We start from the raw sequence: 22,638 nt of genomic DNA on the forward strand, positions 1-22,638 counted from the left end.
ATTTTTTGTGTGTGTTCAAGGGGATCTGGGAATGGTTTAGATTCACAAATCAGCCCGCCAGATGGCGCTGCAGTCGGTACTTTCATACTTTGCTTTACTAATTGCTTGAAATATCATGCAGGACAACGTCTGTCGGGTCCACTAGTCTTTATATATATAATTCTTCTGTGAGTGTGTATGTCACTGAACTTCTCTCAAACGACTGGACCGATTTTGATGAAATTTTTTGTGTGTGTTCAAGGGGATCTGGGAATGGTTTAGATTCACAAATCAGCCCGGCAGATGGCGCTGCAGTCGGTACTTTCATACTTTGTTTAATAACCTAATCGCTTGAAATATCATGCAGGACAACGTCTGTGGGGTCCACTAGTTATCTATAATATTTGTCTCATCCTGAGGCCATAACATAGTAGAAATCGTAATAGAAAATAAAGATGTGTGGCCTGTTCAGTTTGATGACGTGACGCGTTGTGCAGGGCAGCTGTTGCTGGACAGATGGCGCCGGGCGCTGCGTGAGGCTTACGGATACAAGCCTTCTGACCCTCAGCGAGGTGGAGAGGAGAGCGTTGCAGCAGGCTGCGCTGGCGAGGCTTCAACAGCTGAATATTGGCACACCTATCAAGATACCTGAAGGTAAGGTCTACGCTACCCGGAGATTGCTTTTTAACCGTCTAAGCTTTTACTAGAAAATGATATACAGTTCATCAAACATTTAAGGAAGGGAATTATAAAATTGGTGCCCATGGGCTGCAATAAATGTCCTCTGGGCGTGTCGTAAGATCCTGGCTCCTATCCTATTACGTTTACTATCAATACAGAAATCCTCTATTGTATATTTTTTGTTAATATTCTAAAATAACTTTTCTTTCTGCCTATTAATACTCGGTGAGAGATAAGATGCGATAAAGAAACCTTCCTGAGGCATTCCAGCACTGGTATTCTGTAAATTAGACAAAAATCCTGACTTGTTAACATTTCGATGATCAATTGTGTGAGATGTCGCGATTGGGATTTATACAGTACCGGTACCTACTGGATAAAACTTATACTCCCCACTGTATGTACTATGTATAGTAAATATAATAATACAGCATTTCTTAACTTTATCATGTCATTGATTTCTTCTAGTTCGTATGGTATGGTATGGTATGGTACTATTTTGACATACTCTTGTTTTGTTTTCTTGTTTATCAGAGTGTGACCAGGTTTGACATGCATTTATCAGGCACGGTAATATACAAATCTATTTTGTTTATGTACTGTCCGGGAGAAATCCAAGTGCATTTTTTAGTAATTCTTTTTTGGAAAAAAAATCCTGTTGTTTTTTCTTCGCCATCTTTCCATATCCCTATTTCTCGTAGAAATGTCCCTATCTCCTCCCAATCTTGTGCTATTGTGTAGATCATGGGAATAATGTTATCCTGTTTCTTAGTTATCAATATTTATGTTTGTTTAAAATCTTAGTTCCTTTCTATTCTTCTTTTTTTCTTTTTTTCTCCTTTTTATTTCTCTCTTTTCTTTTCTTCTATCCAATAGATTTATAACCAAGGCGATAATCCTATCTCCACACCTTTTACAACGTAATAAAAAAAAAAATTTTGTTTAAAAAAGTATTGTATAGAAATATCCCAGGGAAACAACTACTCGACGATGCATGAACACGGCAGGTACTTTCATTTATAGCGAAGGAGATACCGCGCCAGAAATATCCGCAACGAATATTCTTGAAACAGGTGGTCTGATGTTTTCAGCCGACTTTAAAAAAGCAGGTTTCATGTGATATTGATAGAATTAGATAACTAATCTATTTAGGCTCTACGTTTGCTAAATTCTCTAAGTGCAATGACCTTAATAAGTCTGAGCTCACAAACAAACGAATATGCAAATGTAGCACCTGCTTGTACGGTGGAAAATATAGTGAAAATTACTATAGTAGGCGACTTGTGCCAGGCAAAGAGCACTACAGTATTTTATGTATCTATCTGTTTAGTGATTGGTTTTTAAAACCTTTTGTGCCTGACATGCACTGCTGGGGTTCGAACCTACAATCTCAGGGATGAGAGTCGCACGCTGAGGCGTTTGACTGACACTGAAAGGCTAATAATTATTTGATAAAGTCATAGTTAAAATCGTTTATTCAATAGGTAACACAATAGGGTGCTTCTAATTTTACATTTACTGGACAAATCAAGGGCGTAGAACGGAAGAGAAGAACTGGCAATAAACTCTCCGCCACTCTTTTTAATCGCCCAGTTTTTTGTTTTACCCAATGTTTGTATGGAGCTGCAACCATTACTCCACACATGACTTATTAAGTAATCCAAAGTTTATCAATAATAATAAAATAAATTAAAAACAAAGAATTATATATACAACACACAAATATGTCTGCAATTTGCTTACGGGATTTATCAACATATAACAAAACACGACACAACATACAATAAAATATAAGTGCGTTAATGTAATTTTGAAACATAAAATATATAACAGCTTCCTTTAAGTAAATAAACTCATAGTTTCGATATACAGATGACCCAGTAACTTTTGGGTTTAAACATAAAATGTTGACGAGCGACACATGCTATTTACACGACGCTTAAAATAAGCACACATGACGCATGCAAACGTCACGCGACATCTTGTGACAAGGCATGACGTCAGATAACAATAATAATTAAATCATTTTAATTATTTTATTTATTTGCTCAACAGTATTCCAGCTACTCACTAAACAATATCCAAAAATTTACATTGTACACAAAAGCCAAAAACGGAATACACATTCAAACATAAACAAAGCACAGTATATACAAAAAATATAACAAAGTATACTGGGTGGTCAAAAAGTCGTGGATCAAACGCAAATAAGGGATAGATGAGGTCATCAGCTGCAAAAAATTGTTCTACGGAAGGTCTCTAAGCTCAACCCTTGCAGAGTTATAATTTATTTTGCGTTTTCATAAGAAAATTGACTTTTTTTTACTAATTCTTATTACAATTTGAAAAAATCTATAACCTGTATCGTTTTCATATTATCCACTAGATTGGTACTGATGAGTTCTTGCGTTAGACATACTATTTATAGTTGTTTATTGAGTGTAATAAAGATAATATTAAGTTATACGATATAATTTTTTTTCAAATCAAAACTTGTTAACTTCGGACCCCACTGTGAAAAAAAAAATACTCTACCGAAAAGTGACCCTGTATTACAAGTTTTGGGGTATTTAATAGGGATTCTGAAAAGGTATTACAAATGGCCATGAGTCACTCTAATATCTTTCTAGGACGAGTCGCTCTTGTGTCATAGACACTCGCACGGCCAAAAGGCTCGTGCGCGCTGTCGGCCTTTTAAGAGTTGGTACGCTCTTTTCCTGAAGAACTCTAAGTCGAATTGGTTCGGAAATATTTCAGTTTGCAGCTGGTTCCACATAGAGGTGATGCGCGACAGAAATTGCCTTAAGAAACGCTCAGTTTAACGACGGACGTCAATGTGATACGGATGGAATTTTGTATTGTGCCGTGACGTCCGATGATGAAACTCAGCTGCAGGTATCCTGGGCAATTGCCTGATTGTTCGGAAGTTCTTCAAGAACAAATGTTGTCGGCATCGAAAGATTTAGCTAATTTATAAGCTATTTACGTAAATATTTAATAGTTGGCAACATTGTGAGGTCGCGTGATGTTTTGATTTTAAGAGATTATTTTCGATTAAGAATTTGATTGTAGGAGGATTTAGCTTTGAGTTGGCACTCGAAGAGCCCACTGGTAATGTAGGTCTCAAACCAAACATTACGTTCAGATAATAATGCCACTCTAGTTGGTCTAGTCCTAGGATGTTATTTATTTATTTATTTTTTATTTTTTTACACTTCGTTGCAAATAAAAGAAACACAATACATAAAAATTATAAGGGATGCAACGGGCTTATCGCTAATAAGCGATCTCTTCCAGGCAACCCTAGTTAAGATAAAAACTAAAAAAAAAAAAAAGAAACATGCGTGCGAGAAGTGCAGAATCCTTAATCTAAAGTAATACAAAAAGAAAAATTAATAACAAACTAAAAACTTAAAAGGTAATCTTACAAATACATGAACAGCAAATAGTGATGTAAAAGGAAACATAAGAATTATACAAGTCAACAATTGATGAGGATAGGATAAGGTTAAGAAATGATTATACAGAAGAGTTTTAAAAGATGACAGAGAGGATGCCAATCGTACGGAGTCAGGCAGCGTATTCCACAACTTAATGGCGGAGATCGTAAATGAATTGCCTAAGAAGGATGAAGTGTGGGATGGAATTTCCAATAAACATCTATTAGAAGAGCGTAACATATAGTTAGTTATGTTCCCGATTTGAAGTTCCAGACTTCACCTTCACCGACACTTGTAACAGACTCCAACTTTTTGGATCAAACTACACACGGTGTGCAAATTTGATTGATATCGATTCGGTAGTTTAGTAGTCCATAGCGGACAAACAACGTGACACGTAATTTATATATATATTAATATACAACGACCTTCACCGAGATGCTTTTTTGATGAAACGTATTTTATATTTAATTTAATATGTCAATAAATATAATCCATATGGGTTGCCTAGCAAATTTCAGTCCAGAGTATGTTTAATTAATATTAAAAAAAAATTTTTTTATAATTTGCATGTAGTAAATTTTCTTAATTTTTTTTCAATCAATATTTTTAATCAGGGTAGTATTATATATGTATCACTATAAGTTTCTTTTTTACTAAAGATGTATATATACTTTAGTGTCACATAAAAAATATACACATAAATAATTAATTGATTAAAAACAACCTAACGTTTGCATATTCTATGGGCTTCATACTTACGATTGGTATAGAATTTATCTAATAATCATACCGGTGAAATGTTTAAAAAAATATTTTTTTTAAATATTAATTAAAATACTCTGGACTGAAATTTGCTAGGCAACCCATATGAATTATATTTATTGACATATTAAATTAAATATAAAATACGTTTTATTAAATAAGCATCTCGGTGAAGGTCGTTGTATATCGGGATCTTAGACCATAAGATAAACTTTGAATTTGTATTTGTATTTTTAAATTTAATACACGTGCTACGAAGCGCTACGCTTTGTTCAAGCTACGAGCGTAGACGGACCGTAGGTACGTTACTTAGAAGCAATTGATAATATAATATTTGACTCACTCACGTATACAAATGCTAAACACTAATTAATTTATATTAAGTCACCACATCATATATAATGCTATATCTACAGTACAGTACTCCCAAATTAATAATCCGCATACAGATTGGAATTCTGTTCTCACCTCTGGGCGGGACCTCCCCAGTACCAGCTCATTCCACTTGACCGTATTCAACGAAGAGCGGTTCGAATCTTCGACGACCAGTCACTTTCCGTGCGGCTTGATCCCTTGGCGTTGCGTAGAGATGTGGGATCTCTCTGCATCTTCTACCGCATTTACCATGGAGAGTGTTCAGAAGAGTTCTTCGGTCTAATACCTGCAGCTGAGTTTCATCATCGGACGTCAAGAATACAAAATACCATCCGTATCACCTCGACGTCCGTCGTTCCACAACTGAGCATATTTCTAAGGCAGTTTTTGCCGCGCACCACCACAATGTGGAACCAGCTGCCCATAGAAGTATTTCCGAACCAATTCGACTTAGGGTCCTTCAAGAAAAGAGCGTCACGTCCGTCAAGTCACCACAAGTAGCACCCGTTCACGAGTATGACGCATGGCCATCCATCGGCCTCTCGCCATATTTTAGGGAGGGAGACAACCCGACGCATGGACACAAGCAATGCCATTTAAGCGAGCATGACGATCCTTGAAATGTGAACTTGGCTATATAATAATACTAAGAACGTAACACCGGCTAACGATCTCCGATTATACAATGACTATCGCATATAATCCTATCGTATTCAATATAACTGCGTACTCTAATGAAGATAATGTAAAATCTAACAGACTCAACAATAATGTGATAAATTTGGATGATTTTTTGTCTGGCTATCGTCGTATGATGTTTATCAGACAAGGAATGCATAAACAGTTCATAGTACGGCATAATAATCGTTTGTGGAATTGCGTACAACGCATATACGATATGATTAGATCAGATTAAAGTACATTGTCAATTAGCAAGACCAACTGTTTGTGGTTGGTAACACAAATTGTGTGTTGTTCCCACGAGAATGTAAGTGCGTGCTCCTATTTCACCAAGCCTCCTGCTGATAGAGGACAAGTCTTTGTTTTTAATTAATTTTATTATTATTTATTTCTTAAGATGTCATGTGGAACATGGTGTAATGGTTGCAGCTCCTTACAAACTTTGTGTAAAACCAAAAACTTGGCCATTAAAAAGAGTAGCGAAGAGTTTATTGCCAGTTCTTCTCTTCCGTTCTACGCCCTTGATTTGAGAACTGGCAGTAATTGTAAAATTTGAAGCATTATTTAATATTTCTTTTTTGACGTTCATAAGTGTATATTGTGTTACCTATATGAATAAATGATTAAGATTTTTTTTTTATGGACCGATCAATTGAAAAACTCGTCCTCAATACTGCTATAAGAGAGGCGCTGGACAGAAGCCGGTGGACAGACTGTCCGCTCCACATGTTTAAGGATACATCAGCAAGGGCTGACCATGACGATCAGACAAAAAAAACTTTTTTATAATAATAATCATATAAAATTCCAACACAAATAAATACAGTATTAACATTTGCCAGCTGCCCACTAATGTATTTCCGAACCAATTCGACTTAGGGTCCTTCAAGAAAAGAGCGTACCAATTCTTAAAAGGCCGGCAACGCACTCGCGAGCCCTCTGGCATTGAGAGTGTCCATGGTCGGCGGTTTCACTTAACATCAGGTGAGCGTCCTGCCGATTTGCCCCCGGTTCTATAAAAAAAAAATATTTAGCCTACATAGTTATAATAACTAAAAATTGAGAAATAGAAAATTTAAACAAATTTAAAAAGTTTAGTCCTTGTGGCAGTGTACCTTTAATGACAGAATTTCCTCGCTGTATTGCGATACTTTACAGCAGTTCAGGCTTTAGCGTGTGACTCTCATCCCTGAGGTCGTAAGTTCGATCTTCGGCTGTGCACCAATGAACTTCTATAACATTCGCTCGAAATATGAAGATAAAACATCGTGTGGAAACCGGCTTGTCTTAGACCCAATAAGTCGACGGCGTGTGTCAGAAACAGGAGGCTGATTACCTTGCCTATTAGATTGCCAAATGATAATGATGCAGATACAGGAATCTAGACCTAAAAAAAGGCGGGATCGCCACTGATTTATTTTATTTTTATTGCGATACTTGACGAGCGAGGAAAGCCCCCAGCTCTGGGGTCACTTTTACTATCTACCAGCTAAAGATTACAATTTAGAGTTTTTATTTATTAAACTAAGTAGCGAAGTCCAAAGAACATAAAGAAATTAAGTTTAGATCTTCATTAGTAAGGAGAGGATAGGATCGCAAATTGACCGCTTAAATTTGATGTCAGGCACAGAAGGCTGATCACCAACTTTTAAATAAAATCATGAGTTGCAACTTTTATTATTATATGTAGTTTAAAAGACGTCTTAAATACCTACTAAAGTATGGATGTAAAACAAAAAGTGTAGTTTTATAAATATAAAATAGTAATAGAATCTTATTTAAGCTATCTTATTAGCTTAGGTTATAAGTACTATTAATATTTATAATAAAACATAAATAAATACAACACAAAATTTCCCTCTAGCAGAGGGATGGTATTGCAATAGTTATTCGTTGAGCTAGGAACACGCCAGATCTGGTGTCACTGGTACTCAGGTTCCAACATAAATCAGCACATGTGTACGTGAACCCCACGGCCCATTTTTTTTATAGAACAGAGGGCAAACGGGCAGGAGGCTCATCTGATATTACGTAATTGACACTCTCAATGTCAGAGGACTCGCGTTGCCGGCCTTTAAATATGACGGCCAATAGGTAATAAATCAAATCTGCCCAGCGGCAGATTTTATCGTGACAATAAAACGAAATAAAGTTCTGATAATATTGTATAAACATAAAATTAAAATTGCTTGTGTACGGTAACCATTTATCGAGTTGGCAACATGATTTAACGAATGTCCATCAAATATGTTTGAAGCGCGTGAAGTCGAAATGTTATGATAACCACTGAAATATGGATTGATAATGTGTCTTTAGACGCCTTTATTTCAAATAAAATATGTCAGTAGCTTTGCTAATAAAATCTATTAAAAAATATAACTCTAAGAACTGTTAAATACTATTTTTTATTGAATTAGTTATTAGTTATTAATTCGTTCGATGCGCGCTTTAACATTCGCTCGAATGGTGAAGGAAAACATCGTGAGAAAACCGGCTTGCCTTAGACCCGACGACGTGTGTCAGGCAAAAGCTGATCACCTACTTGCCTATTAGATTGATTGATAATGAAACAGATAGATAAATCTGAGGCCCAGACATAAAAAGGTAGTGCAACGACACCGAGGTGATACGGGTGGAATTTCGTATTCTGCCTCAACGTCCGATGATGAAACTCAGCTGCAGGTATTAATCCGAACAACTTCTCTGAACATCCTCCATGGTAAATGCTGTAGAAGTTACCCCACATCTCTACGAAAAGCCAAGTTGTCAAGCTGCTCGGCTTTTGGACAATACACAAACTGAAGACTTGCCCCGCGTGCGATTGGAACCAAAGAACCGACCAAACGGTGGTTCTTTTACTTGGTGACTGTCCCACTTTCGAATGAGTCAGGTGCGATCTGGAGCTCGAGACTGGCATGATGGTATCCCGACTTGCTCGAGCATAGATAGCAGCTGGAGAAGTTCTGCCATAGAATTGCAGCATAAGAGGTGACGTGGATCCGCCGGGCAGCGGGCTCCGACTCGCCAATAAATATCATGAGGATATTTCCGGAGTAATTGTCTCTCGGGCCCGGCAGGAGACGCCAAGCATCTAGAAGTCCCTACTTAGGAAAGAGGAGATTTGACACTCCCCTGCAGCGTAGCTTCTTGGCGACATCTGCCTGATCGAGTGTCTAATAGGCTACGAGGTCCTATGTATATAAAAAAGTATCATTAATAACTATTTCTTAGCCAAGAAGCCCTTAAAATCTCCAAGAATTGCCCTAATTGAAATAGCCAAGAACATTTGAAATCCAAACAAACATTTACAGGTTATACAGGTATCATTTAACAGCAGGAATGTCGGAATTCGCTTTTCTAAATATAATCTATCCCCTCTGCATTATCTTCGTGACACGTCGCGATGCATGTGTAATTATTTTCTATCACGTGACCTTTCTTCCAACAAGTAGGAGTGCGGTGCAATATACACAACTAATCAAAGAACATTTTAGTTAGTAGGCGCATGATAGATAGTACCGGTCTGTCTGTCCCACTGTCATCTGTGAAAGTGAAAGTGAAGTGAAACTTCTTTATCGGGGTTGGAAAAAAATTTAGTGTAACATTTTTTCGTTACGCGTCACATTTTTCCGTTACGCGCCATGTTGCTTTTTGAAGTCAAACTTCTTTATCGGCGTTAGAATGAATTTTTTATCGACGTATGGGAGAAATTTTGTAGCAAATCGTCACGTTTTTCGGTTCGCGCCATCTTTTTCTTGTCCCTACCACGGTTAATCCGAAGAGATTCGAAGCCATTAGTAACAAAAATATATAATAACGATAACAATGATAAAAATAATTATATTACAATTAATGAAATTCTGTAATAATCTTAGTAGTAATAAGGTAAAATGAAATAATTGTATGTATGGGTGTGTACACCTTTTTCTTTTTAAAAATAAATTATTATTATGTAGATAAAGAATATTGTATATATTGTATATTTATCTGTTCGGCCAACCTAAAATTAATGGAAGTATCATTAAAAGTACTGCAGTGATACACCACAGTATATACATATATATGTATATCCATTCGGTGTCGAGACCCTTGGTCCGTGGGGTCCTAGCGCTTTAAGGCTTTTTAAAGAAATTTCAAAAAGGTTAGTCGACATTACAGGAGACCGAAGATCTGGCAGCTACCTCGGACAAAGAATTAGTCTAGCTATTCAAAGGGGGAACGCTGCCAGTATCTTCGGAACCTTGCCTAAAGGGACTCCTTTTAATGATATATTTTAGTTTATGTTAAGTTTAGTCATTTATTTCAATGTATATTATTTTATTATTAGTTTTATGTGTCTATATAACCAAATGTTATTGGTCGCTATTATTATTATATATATATATATTGATTCATCAAAAGTACGTGTATCCTACAGGTGTTGTGGATATTGTTTACGATTTGCACGTGGCCTCGAAAAAAAATCAAGTACCAAAATAGTTTGTCATAAAACTCGTTCAAAACAAATATCGAATTGCGAATTTTTGTTTAATGAGTTACTCGTACACTTGGCGCGAGATTTAACATTTAAATAAAAGTTATTAGTATTTTTCTTGTGTCTCTTATTGTATCGTAAATATGTACGACGTAGAAATACTGTCACTCGAGGTAGTTGCACTGCTTGCATAGGTACTTTTATTCGCTAAGTAACAATTCCAAACAATGAAACAATTAAATAATAACGAAACAAATCGAATCAAATTAAATTATGATTCTTAAAAGTAATAGGAGGACAATGATTAACCAAAGGAACAATAAATCAGTGGTTTATTGACTCAATCAGAACATTTCTTGATAATCCGATATCTGACATGTATTATAGACTGGTTATATGTATAAAATACTAGCAATGCCCCGCGGTTTCTCTCTCTTGGTAGTGGAAAGTCCAATCGGACTATAGATATACTTTTGTTATCATTAAATTTATTTTACTTAATTTTTACTTAAATATTCAAGTCAAGTCAAAGTCATTTATTTCAATTAGACCACCTAAAATGGCACCTTTGAACGTCAAATAAAATATAAAGAAGATTCTAGTTGTCTCTTCCAAAAGGTAGTTTCGTGTGGAGAATAATGGGCAAGAAACTCCATACTTACTCTTAAAATAGTTTTTACAATATCTTGTATACATTGATTTGATAATTATATGTGATGCGCCACACATAATTATCAAATCAAAACCCATAAAGAGTAGATTTACGATTTAAAGTGTACTATCTGAGCTCCGAAAATCTTGTCAAAAATTACGCGGGAGAAGTTGCGGTTTCCAGACAGTTTTTGGTAAACAGATAGCGGTAATTTAACAATATATAAATTATCCACAGATAACGCGTCAGCAGTGACTACAAAACCGAAGCGGAGAGCGTACCTTCTCAAGAGGAAAGCCCTCACCACTGGCTTCTTTGACCAGAGCCGGAAGGATGCTGACAAGGAAAAAGGTACCTTTACCACGTAAAATATAATATACTTTTTCATATAAATGAAGATCTGGTCGCCAAACTCCAAAAAAGTACATTGTTTCTTTCCATTTTTCGTCTTCGTTTCTTAAAGTAGGGCGGGGCGAAAGGAATACATATAAAATGGTGGAGTTGAGTAGTTTATGCATCCATTTTGAAAGATTAAACACGATTTAAATAACTTCGCTCGATAGAAAATAAATCCAAACATAGCCATTTTTGACACTTTTTATGACGAAAATGTATATAGAGCATGATTTTGAAATTTACAAGGTATATTTTATCACAAGTAATCCATTTCAGAAAAAAAATTGATATACTTACATTAATTCAATGTTTTACATAAATTCAAATTCAAATTCAAAAATCATTTAATCATATTGGTAACACTTTGTACACTTATGACTTGTCTGTAAAGAAATACATATAAATGCTTCTAATTTTACATTTAGTGCCAGTTCTCAAATCAAGGGCGTAGAACGGAAGAGAAGAACTGGCAATAAACTCTCCGCCACTCTTTTTAATCGCCATGTTTTTTTTTACACAACGTTTGTAAGGAGCTGCAACAATTAAACCATGTTCCACATGCCATCTTAAGTAATTAATAAAAATAACATAAATTAAAAACAAAGAGTTGTCCTCTATCAGCAGGAGGCATGGTGAAATAGGAGCACGCACTTACATTCTCGTGGGAACAACACGCAAACACAGAAATTCGAAATAATTAACATCACCGCATACACGAATTCAAGTACGACCAGTCACCACAAGTAGCACACGTTCACGAGTATGACGCATTGCTAATACTAATTGCTAATACGGGCCGGCGCACCTCAATGCTCCAGCTCTCCACTGCGCCTCGGAGGCCTTAAAGCAGTGTACCCCGGCACTAGTCCACCAAACGCTCACAACTCACAAGTAACGTTTCCGGAGTCAATTATCGCTTGGGGCAGGATTTGGCTGGTTCAGCTGATTTCAGCCATTGCGATGGGTGCTTCCGATTATAGTACAGGATCCACTTTTCATCTGAGGTGAATTCGATTTAAACACATCAAAGTGGGCTGATCTATTTTAAAGAAAGCATTGTTAAGTGTTCCGTCCGTCGTTCCACAACTGAGCGTTTTTAAAAGTTTTTGCCGCACCAACACTATGTGGAAGTGTGTTCATAATTGTACATTGTGTTACCTATATGAATAAATGATTTTCGACTTTTGACTATTGAAACCAGCTGCGCACTGAAGTATTTACAAACCAATGGTTGCAGCTCCTTACAAACGTTGTATAAACCAAAAAACTTTCGACTATGTGTTTGCGTGTTGTTCCCACGAGAATGTAAGTGCGTGCTCCTATTTCACCATGCCTCCTGCTGATAGAGGACAACTCTTTGTTTTTAATTTATGTTATTATTATTAATTACTTAAGATGGCATGTGGAACATGGTTAAATGGTTGCAGCTCCTTACAAACGTTGTATAAACCAAAAAACTTGGCGATTAAAAAGAGTGGCGGAGAGTTTATTGCCAGTTCTTCTCTTCCGTTCTACACCTATTTGAGAACTAGCAGTAAATGTATAATTAGAAGCATTTAATGTATATTTCTTTTTTGTAGTTCATAAGTGTACATTGTGTTGTTATGAATAAATGATTTTTGACTTTTGACTTTTCAAGAAAAGAGCGTACCAATTCTTAATAGGCCGACAACGCACTTTCGAGCCGTCCGGCATTGAGTGTCCATGGGCGCCGGTATGACTTAACAACAGGTGAGCCTACAGCCTGTTTTCCTTCTGTTTTATAAATAAATGTCTTTTTATTATAGCGTAACACAATTTGGAAGTGAAACACAATAAGTGAAAATTGACATAAATTTTCCTCTTACAATAAACAATTGTAAATTTTCCACTAAAACAGTCGTATATCGTTTGAAAACCAATAAAATCCGAACACTGTACAGTCGCTCGGTTAAATTAATAGATCATTTTGATTTATTAAACGACTACCACCTCGTAACTTATGTCCGATTTTTATAACCAAGGTTTTCTAATAAAAACAGATTTCTAACACAAATATTCACTAATTGAATAATACATACATGTTGCAAACGGGCGGACTTATCTGATATTTTTTTTATAAGAATACTAGCAGACCGGCCAAGCGTTGCTGTGGCTAAGGTTTTTGTTATATTACATAGTAGCAAACTATTCAAGGGAAACGGTAGGAGAACACCAGTCATGGGGACCACCATTCTTTTTTGGTGGTTATGCCATTAAATTGTAGCTTATGTGAAACGTTGGTACTTTCAACACAACGCCATCTGTTAGAATTGTGACCATCAAATAATAAACAAATACTTTACAATAAAATAATATTGCGAGTATAAATTGAGATTTAAGCTATCCTATTTTTTAAGTTAGATCAAACTGCACACGGTCTGCAAATTTGGTAGTTTAGGAGTCCATATCGGACAAAAAACGTGACACGTAATTTATATATATTAAGATATAATTTATGTTAGCTGTAGGATTACGAAATAAATAAACAATTACGCTAAAAAATTTAACTGTAGCAGTCGAAACCACCTTCAAAGATTTTATTGATTCCCGTCCCATTTGTTTTTTTTAGTTAAGGGATCAATGAACTACCATAATATGGTAAAAGTGCAGATAGCAATGGTACATACTATTAATTAAAAATATAATATTTAAAAATATCTAATTTTTGTTCCTCCCATACAAAACGCCAATTTCATATTTCTATAATTTCGACTCTATTTATAGCACAATAAAGCTAATTTTACAACAAACGTGCGTTCGAACTGTTTCATATATCAAGATGTGATGACTGACACTGCTCACATACAAAGTGTGTCTAATAATAGCGTGTGTACGTGGCGCCTAACATTATCGACAAATTCTTTGGTTTCTAGTCATACATACTTTCGCCAACAAATAGGAAAATCCGTAGACAGTTTTCCTTATCGTGTCTTATTGCAATTTAAAACGATAAAAGCCAGCGAGTCTTTGGAAGGAAAGGAGAAAGGAGCTGTTACTGGGGAGCTCCCGCCAAGAGGTGAGAACAGTACTCCATGTGGGGCCGAATTTGCGCTTTATGGTGGCCCGGAGTGAAGTACCGTCTCCCCTTGCTACGCAGATTTACTGCAATTTGACCCCCCCCCCCCTTCTCCTCCTCTTGTCAGCAAAAGTAATCACAGCTCTCAAAAGTAATAGTACATAAACGTATTAATTTTTTGTAAGAATCTTCGAAAATGCATTTCATTTTCAAACATAGACAATGTGTATACAAGTAAATAATTACTTTTGACGTAATCACCAAATAAGAAAGTCAAAGAACCCCCTGTTTATCTCTAAGGGGCCATTCAAGTAGTACTTACGTAATACTTGAATGGCCCCTTAGAGATAAACATGGCCTTTTCTTCCAAATGACCGCGAAACTGATCGTCACTCGATATGTCAACGCCCAGTATTCAGTAGCTGATGCTTTCAAAGTCAAATCATTTATTTCAATTAGACCATTTAAAATGGCACTTTTGAACGTCAAAAAAAATACAAAGAAGATTCTAGTTGCCCCTTCCAAAAGGTAGTTTCGTGTGGAGAAGAATGGGTAAGACACACTTACTCTTTTAAAATAGGTTTCCAATATTTTGTTACATTTGTTAAATAATTATATGTGAAGACTATATTAGAATCTTTAAAGAGAGTGTTTAAGAAGAGAGTTAAAGGCTGTTTTAGCGGAAAAGTGACTGTTTGTCGACGATTCGACGATTAAACCTGACACACGAAATCGTTACGAATTTTACAATGCTGAATTCCAGAAAATAATTTGTGTTAATGATCGAAAGAGAAACAAACATTAAACGTTAAGTGAAAGAATGAGATGGCGAGTGATATTGTGCGGGTACGACCCAAAATTCTTGACAGCCTGACCTACTTAGTTACTTTTTCCATAATCAATGTATTAATATAATGGCCGTGATACAAGTAAACAGTATAAAAATATATCGTGAATGTTGGCAAAGAATAACAAAAGAGTTTTAGAGTTCCTAATAAAATTAATTTGTGTTTATAAACGTAATTTTCGTTTAGGGCGCAAATAAATAGTTACTGTTAGAAGATTTCTTGTTGATTAAAAAAATATTGTACATATAAATGTGATTTCCATGTAGGATTACTTTTATTTTATTTTCTTTAGTTAAAAAGCAAATAAATAGTCACTGTATGAACATTTCTGATTGATTTAAAAAAAATATTACATAGATATATTATACTTAAAATACAAATAATTTTCACTAATAAATAGAGCAAATACTGAAGGTTTAGTTTAATTCAATATTAACTACGATTATAGACGTTGGAAAAATCTTAATAAAATACACGAAATCCACGCGATACTGCGGACGAATGCTACAATAAAAAAACACCTTTTTTAAGCATATAAATTTATACACAAACGCTCTATGAGTTAGCTGTACCGCCAGGCCGCTAAGTCGCGCGTTCAATATAACAACCCCTTAAGGTTGCTGTTGGTTTGTCGCTTTGCAGTTTGGACATGTTTCTCCAGGCTCATACTGATAACTTCTGAACGATCACGCTAACGCTAATTGCGAGGCAGTAGCTGTAGCAGTGTAGTGTACCAAACCGTAATCTAAGTACAATAGATGACGGTAGTCACGTGCAAATTGTAAGGCAGTTTGCCTACGCTTTTCGGTCCTGGGGGACAAGGGTACGCGTATTTTTTTAATATATTTTTTGAAGTTATACTTCTTTAGGCGCGTTATGAAAAATTTATGAAAGTGAAATTTTACGATGCGCGCGCACCGTGACACAAAATTATCAGTATGGGCGCCGAGCGTGCGCGAGCGAGATGGGAATAAGACAATCTACGAGTAAAAAGAAATAGAATATGCGTGACGTTAGCAGCTATGCCAAGAATTTTGAATGACCATAATGACATTTGTAGTACCTTTTAATCAAATAAAGGAGTTTTAATTATTTTTTCAAAGAAATTTAGCAATGCTTTTTCACAAAGACCTATTGTTACTTAGTTAAAAGGTTATGAAACATACCAAGTTATTAAATTGAATTAATAATATAATAAAATAATAAATAATTATTATTATTAATATTAATTAATAATTGAATAATATACTAAATATTAAATATTGTTAAATTATTAACGCTAAATATTTATTATTTAATATTAAAAAAAAAAGAAAGCCAAAAAAGTATAACTTCTTACGCGCATACATAAGTATACGCACCATTTTTTGTTTTATTTGATTTCGATGTTGGTATTAAAAATAGCGTTTCAGCTGTACTTACTAACTAAAATGCATTTGTGTTATCTCTCTCTTCAATGGTCAGCAATGAAGCACCTGGAGCGGACTATCTGTTTCCACCGGTTTCTGTCCAGCGTCGCGATGCGTCTTTCACTTGATCGTTCCATCTGGTTCAAACCAAAAATGGTAACAAAATCCACTAACATTCTTCTGTCAATCCGCAAACTAACTATTGTGGTCTCTGGCAGAATGATCAGCGCCTGTGAACACGTCTGCACCACAGGATAATGCTTAGCCAGGACCAGTTACAACACACACACACATTACACACTTAAAATGTACCTTATTCCTTTTTTTTCTATTATTATTTTGTGTGTTTGTCTGTGTGTATTTAGTTACTAATAAATATTATGTCTAAGAAGTCACCACCAAAATTTTTAAGTTTAAAGGACCATCAAAATTTTACGTAGAATTGTATTTTTAGTTTTAGTTTCTACTGAAGAGTTTGACCTACAGTGTGGCCTGCCGTTTAAATAAATAGCTATTGTAATCGGTAATCACATATTTTCACGGGTAATAACAGTTTCTAGGTGATACTCACCGTCTATTCGCGTCGAACTATTATGAGCGCGCTAAATTTGCACAATGCCGAGCGCGCTTTTAGATCGTGCGATACCTCTTCCGTGAAATTGGACCAATGGGTTATGGGGCGATTATATTTTATTACGGGCCACTGTCTCCTTAACAAACTCTATGTCCTTGGCGCGACAGACTCAGTGAAGTTTTATTAGGGCTATATATTATCTTCTTTATAAACATCTGTTTGTGCTAGACGCGACGGACAATATGTGCAGAGGCTGTTTTAGCGCAAAGTTTTATTAGGGTTACTGTCTTCTTAATAAGCTCTATTTTCTTGACCCGACAGACTGTATGTCCAGAGGCTGTTTCAGCGCAGAGGAATCATTCACCCACGTAGTCCTGGAATGCGTGGCTGCGGCTTCCCAACGAACAGAAATCCTCGAAGCAGTGAGATATCACCGTGAAGTTTTATTAGGGCTTCTGTCTTCTTAATAAACTCTATCTCTTGACGCGACAGACAGTATGTGCAGAGGCTGTTTCAGCGCAGAGTTTTATTAGGGCTTCTGTCTTCTTAATAAACTCTATTTCTTGACGCGACAGACAGTATGTGCAGAGGCTGTTTCAGCGCAGAGGAATCAGTCACCCTCGTAGTCCTGGATTGCAAGGCTGTGGCTTTCCAACGAACTGAAATCCTCAAAGCAATGAGATAAATTCGTGAATTTTATTAGGGCTACTGTCATCTTTATTAACATCTGTTTGTCCTAGACGCGACAGGCAGTATGTGCAGACACTGTTTCAGCGCAGAGGAATCAGTCACCCACGTAATCCTGGAATGCGTGGCTGTGGCTGTGGTCGCTTGATAGTACTCAGTACTTCACGTTAGCCACGTCTCACCACTCTCGGAAAAGCACAAAATCTGGCGCAGTTTAATTATTATTATTACTATTTTAAGTATATTGTAAAAACTGTATATTTGTGTATTGGAATAACACGGTTTTAAGTTTATATATTTCTTGTAATTTTTATCCATGCGTTTTCTAATGAAATAGGCGAGAACATTAAATGTGGGAAAATGTTTAAACATTATTTAGACATTACCAGACCTTCAGTTAAGAGATGTTTATATATAATTATTTATTGAGGTAGGTAGCAGCTCACAAATCTTACTAAGGAAAATATATTATTTTTTACTTTTAGTTTATCTACTTAGTGATTCTTAACCAACATAGAAATAATAATAATTCATTAATAGAAAATTAAAACAATATCTACTAATAATGATCCCTGTGGCAGTGTACCTTTAATGGCAGCATTTCCTCGCTGAATTGCGATAGTAATTCGTTGAACGAAGAAAGCACCAGCTCTAGGGTCACCAGCACTGACAGACGCCAACTTAAATCTTTAACAATGAACTCCACGCCTTGATTATAAGTTAAGAATAAGAATAATTTTTATTTTCTCCCATATAACATTTACAACAACAATAAGATAACAATTGAAAAAGCATTGGGAGACTTTTCCAAACTAGGCAAGAACCTGTGATATGGATAACCAGGCTTCCACTCCACAGCAAAGTCATATTGAGTGTTCACAAAAAGTACATACATATATGGGTAGGCAAACAAATTAACATTTTAATTAAAGAGAGAAAAACAAAACAGTCAACTAATTAGAAGTTAGTACAAAATAGCACAAGTAAAGTTGTATGGGCGTATGAGAGTGTGTGTGTGTATGTGTGAGTGTGTGTATGTGAGGGTGTGTGTGTGTATGTGTGAGTGTGTGTATGTGAGTGTTGTGTATGTGTAGGTGAGTGTGTGTGTATGTTGATAGTGGAAGAGAAAATAAATGAAAGTTCCGTTCCGCAGAACCAACTGGGAGCGTTTTTGGAGTCCCTCTGGCGCAATGTGTGGAGACAGAACGCGCCTTAAGAAGACAACAACACACAGGATCACGCGCTTCACTCGCCTCTCTCAATACACTTGAGAAAGGAGATGATGTAAGTTTTAGCTTTAATTAGATTTCCGTAGGAGTATGCGCGGAACACTTCAATCTACACTAAAATTTTGTACTGTTCTTCACCTTGCGTTGCACTTTTCCACTGTTTGTTTAGGCTAATTTTTCAGAGACTTTCAAGAATTTAACATAACTTAAGGCTTTCCAGTACGTGTGTTTCTATGTATAATTTTTTTTTGGAAATTATAACTCGTTGTAACGGTTGCCTACAGAATCAAATTTAATGACGTGGAATAAGTGATACCTGTATCTTATGTTCCATAATAAACATATTTTATTTTACTGTGGGAACAACTCTCAAACTTGTATCAAGTTGAATCATGATGATCATAAAAGTCCTTATTATGCTGAAGTGTCTGCTACTCTCGGGGCATATCTCCTATTGCACGCCTCGCAGTGCTCTACTCTCGACACGTCAAAAAACCCAGTCTTTCGAAACTTGAATGACTTTTTTCTCACTAATATAACACTTACAGGATAATATGAGTGCATTAAAATCGAGTTAAATAATCTATCAAGCACATATGGTATTTTTTATGGTAGTTCTTACAATTATTTTGTTTAACATAGTAAATAATAACATTAAAATCAATCATTCTTGGACATCCGTCAGTCTGTGTTTATGGATCCATGTATTTGGCAGAGAAATTGGTCGAAAAATTTATCGTACTAGAATACTTTTTCCTTATTATATAAAGTTATACCCTGGGCTGATTCCTAGTTAATATTAGCGTTCTAAGTACTGTCGTTTAATTATAATTTGTAAAAAACTAAAATACGACTGTTCCTCACCTTAGAGTTATGGCGCCACTAAATATGTATGTTTAAATATTCTTCGTAGCGTGAGACTTAAAGATAATAATTTATTTGTTTTTTTTTTTAACTTGAGTTTTAATGTGAATGACCGCTATGAGGCGTGCACTTTTGGATTTTTCAAACTATTTAGGTAATCGTCACGCTTATAAAACTAAAACTTTGGCATATACTTGTTCTATTACAGAAAATTCACAATATTAAATGGATATTTAAATAGTAAATAGGTGTTTGGCATTTGCTATTTGTAAGTTCAGAAATAGTTGGCGCGAGTGAGCCAAGACACGTAAAGTGCACCTGGGCCTATCCAACTGAAGATTAATATAAAAACACACGTTTACCCGAACAAAACGTTGTAATTTTAATAGTAATCATAACAGAATTAAAGCGTTGTTGGAAAAATACCTACTCGTATTTATCCAAAGAAAAGATTAATGCATTATTGAGCAGTGTTGGCCTAGTGGCATAAGCGTGTGACTCTCATCCCTGAGGTCGTAGGTTCGATCTCCGGCTGTGCACCAATGGACTTTCTGTCTATGTGCGCATTTAACGTTCGAAAGGTGAAGGAAAACATCGTAAGGAAACCGGCTTGCCTTAGACCCAAAAGTAGACGGCTTGTGTCAGTTACAGGAGGCTGATTGACTTGCCTATAAGATTACAAAATGATCGTGAAACAGATACAGAGTTTTGAGGCCCGGACCTAAAAAGGTTGTAGCGCCATTGATTTTTTTTACAAATTGCATATTTCAATATTTACATAGTATAGTGTCACTTTCCTATATTGTGATTATATATATATATATATATATATATACTAGCTGATCCGGCAAACGTCCTTTTGCCATCTATATCATTTATAATAAAAAATAGGGGTTCATCGTAGAGGGGTGAAAATAAGGGGTCTTATGTATTTTTTAATTCATTTTTTATTTAAATAAGATCATAAAAAAATAAAGAATAAAAAATTTAACAAAAATTAAAAAAAAAATTTTTTGGGGGTGGACTACCCTTAACATTTAGGGTGATGAAAAATAGATGTTGTCCGATTCTCAGACATAACCAATATGCACACAAAATTTCATCAGAATCGGTCGAGCCGTTTCGGAGGAGTATGGCAACGAAAACTGTGACACGAGAATTTTATATATTAGAGATTATACCAATCAAATATACGTACGTACGTAGTCGTAATTTAAAATATTTTCTATTGTCGAGGATCCGGGGCTGTAGTCCGGGTTGTTCCAGCCTCAGTTAAATATATTAGTAAAGATCTTTTTATATTAACAAAGCATTCTCTCAGTATTGCAATACTTTCGAAGTAGGTCACATGCAACATCTGTTTTTCGTAAATTGTGTCACTTTTCATATATTTAGCATGTTTTCAGCAAAGTATACGAAAATGACGCCAAACTAAATTGCACCAGGAATTGAAATTGGCGTCAGCAAATTATCAAATATCTATTCATGAAATTCACTTATGAAAATCACAAATTCTCCCCAATTTTAATCAGTCTCAAAGGATGGAATATATGCATGTGAATCGCGAAGTAAAACAGTCAACAAAGTTATAGAAAGTTCAGTTTTAATTGTGTCGTACTTATAAAACTGTGATGATGACTCGGTGAACATTTTCAGCAACTCTATGGATACCTTTCGCTGAGTTGTTTTAGTAACCTTGCTGTTATCTGCATATTCCTACATAATCATGTAATCGCATTGTATATTCGAGGATGCTTGGCGGACCCATTGGACTTCAATACAAAGAGTCCCCTCGTGGGTTGTGCTGCGATATCACGGGCTCTCGATTGTGAGGAAGTTGCATGGATCTGGAGCTTTAACTTAATTATATCGTTTTTATAACGCATTTTCATTTTTTTAAATAACGTTTATATAACAGTCCAGTGGCGCTAGAACTTTATTAGATCGAAGCCTCAGATTTTTATATCTCTTTCGTGATCATTTGTTTTTACTAGACTTTGTGTCTGAAACTCCGGTTTTTGGGCCGCTTTGCTTTGCTTTTCTTCACCGTACGAGGGAGTGTTAAATGCGCACACAGAAAAGTCCATTGGTGCACAGCCGGGGTTCGAACCTACAGAGAAAGGTCGCTGAAGCCACTAGGTACTACTGCACTGAAAGTTTATATAAATTGCGGTCATTGGCTCTAGATAAAAGAGCTTTAACAACAACAGTGTGAAACAAAATATAATCAATCTGGGTCTATTTCAAATATCCAAAGACTGAATTAAACATATTGTATACTGTTTGAAAGCTTTTCTACGAGTTAAAAACATCTTTGTAATATTCAAAATCTGTTTAATTAATGTGATTGTGATTGATGTTTGTAAGAACAATATATTTATTTTCATAAACTAATCACTACTAAACTTATCACTACTAAACTTATCACTACTAAATAGTGATAAGTTCACTAGAATACAACATACGCACGTAGTGCATAAAGTTAGTAATTCTTTTTTGGGAAAAGGGATTCTTTTATTTAATAAAATCCCAGAGGCTCTTTTATCT

At 35.6% G+C, this 22,638-nt stretch overlaps 1 protein-coding gene across 4 annotated transcripts in view; it reads left to right on the plus strand.

The window, feature by feature from the left end:
• The window catches only part of LOC125061813 (rho GTPase-activating protein 6), a 106,073-nt gene that overhangs the window by 61,490 nt on the left and 21,945 nt on the right, over positions 1–22,638 (plus strand). For 3 of the 4 annotated variants that reach the window (XM_047667418.1, XM_047667416.1, XM_047667419.1), the window contains 3 exons: positions 477–633; positions 11,285–11,398; positions 19,152–19,282. In XM_047667418.1, coding sequence (XP_047523374.1) covers positions 477–633; positions 11,285–11,398; positions 19,152–19,282 — 402 coding nt within the window. The remainder of the gene's footprint in view (positions 1–476; positions 634–11,284; positions 11,399–19,151; positions 19,283–22,638) is intronic. The other variant, XM_047667417.1, reaches the window with a different exon arrangement.

Source organism: Pieris napi, chromosome 24 (genome assembly GCF_905475465.1).
Source record: "Pieris napi chromosome 24, ilPieNapi1.2, whole genome shotgun sequence".
NCBI lineage: Eukaryota > Metazoa > Arthropoda > Insecta > Lepidoptera > Pieridae > Pieris > Pieris napi.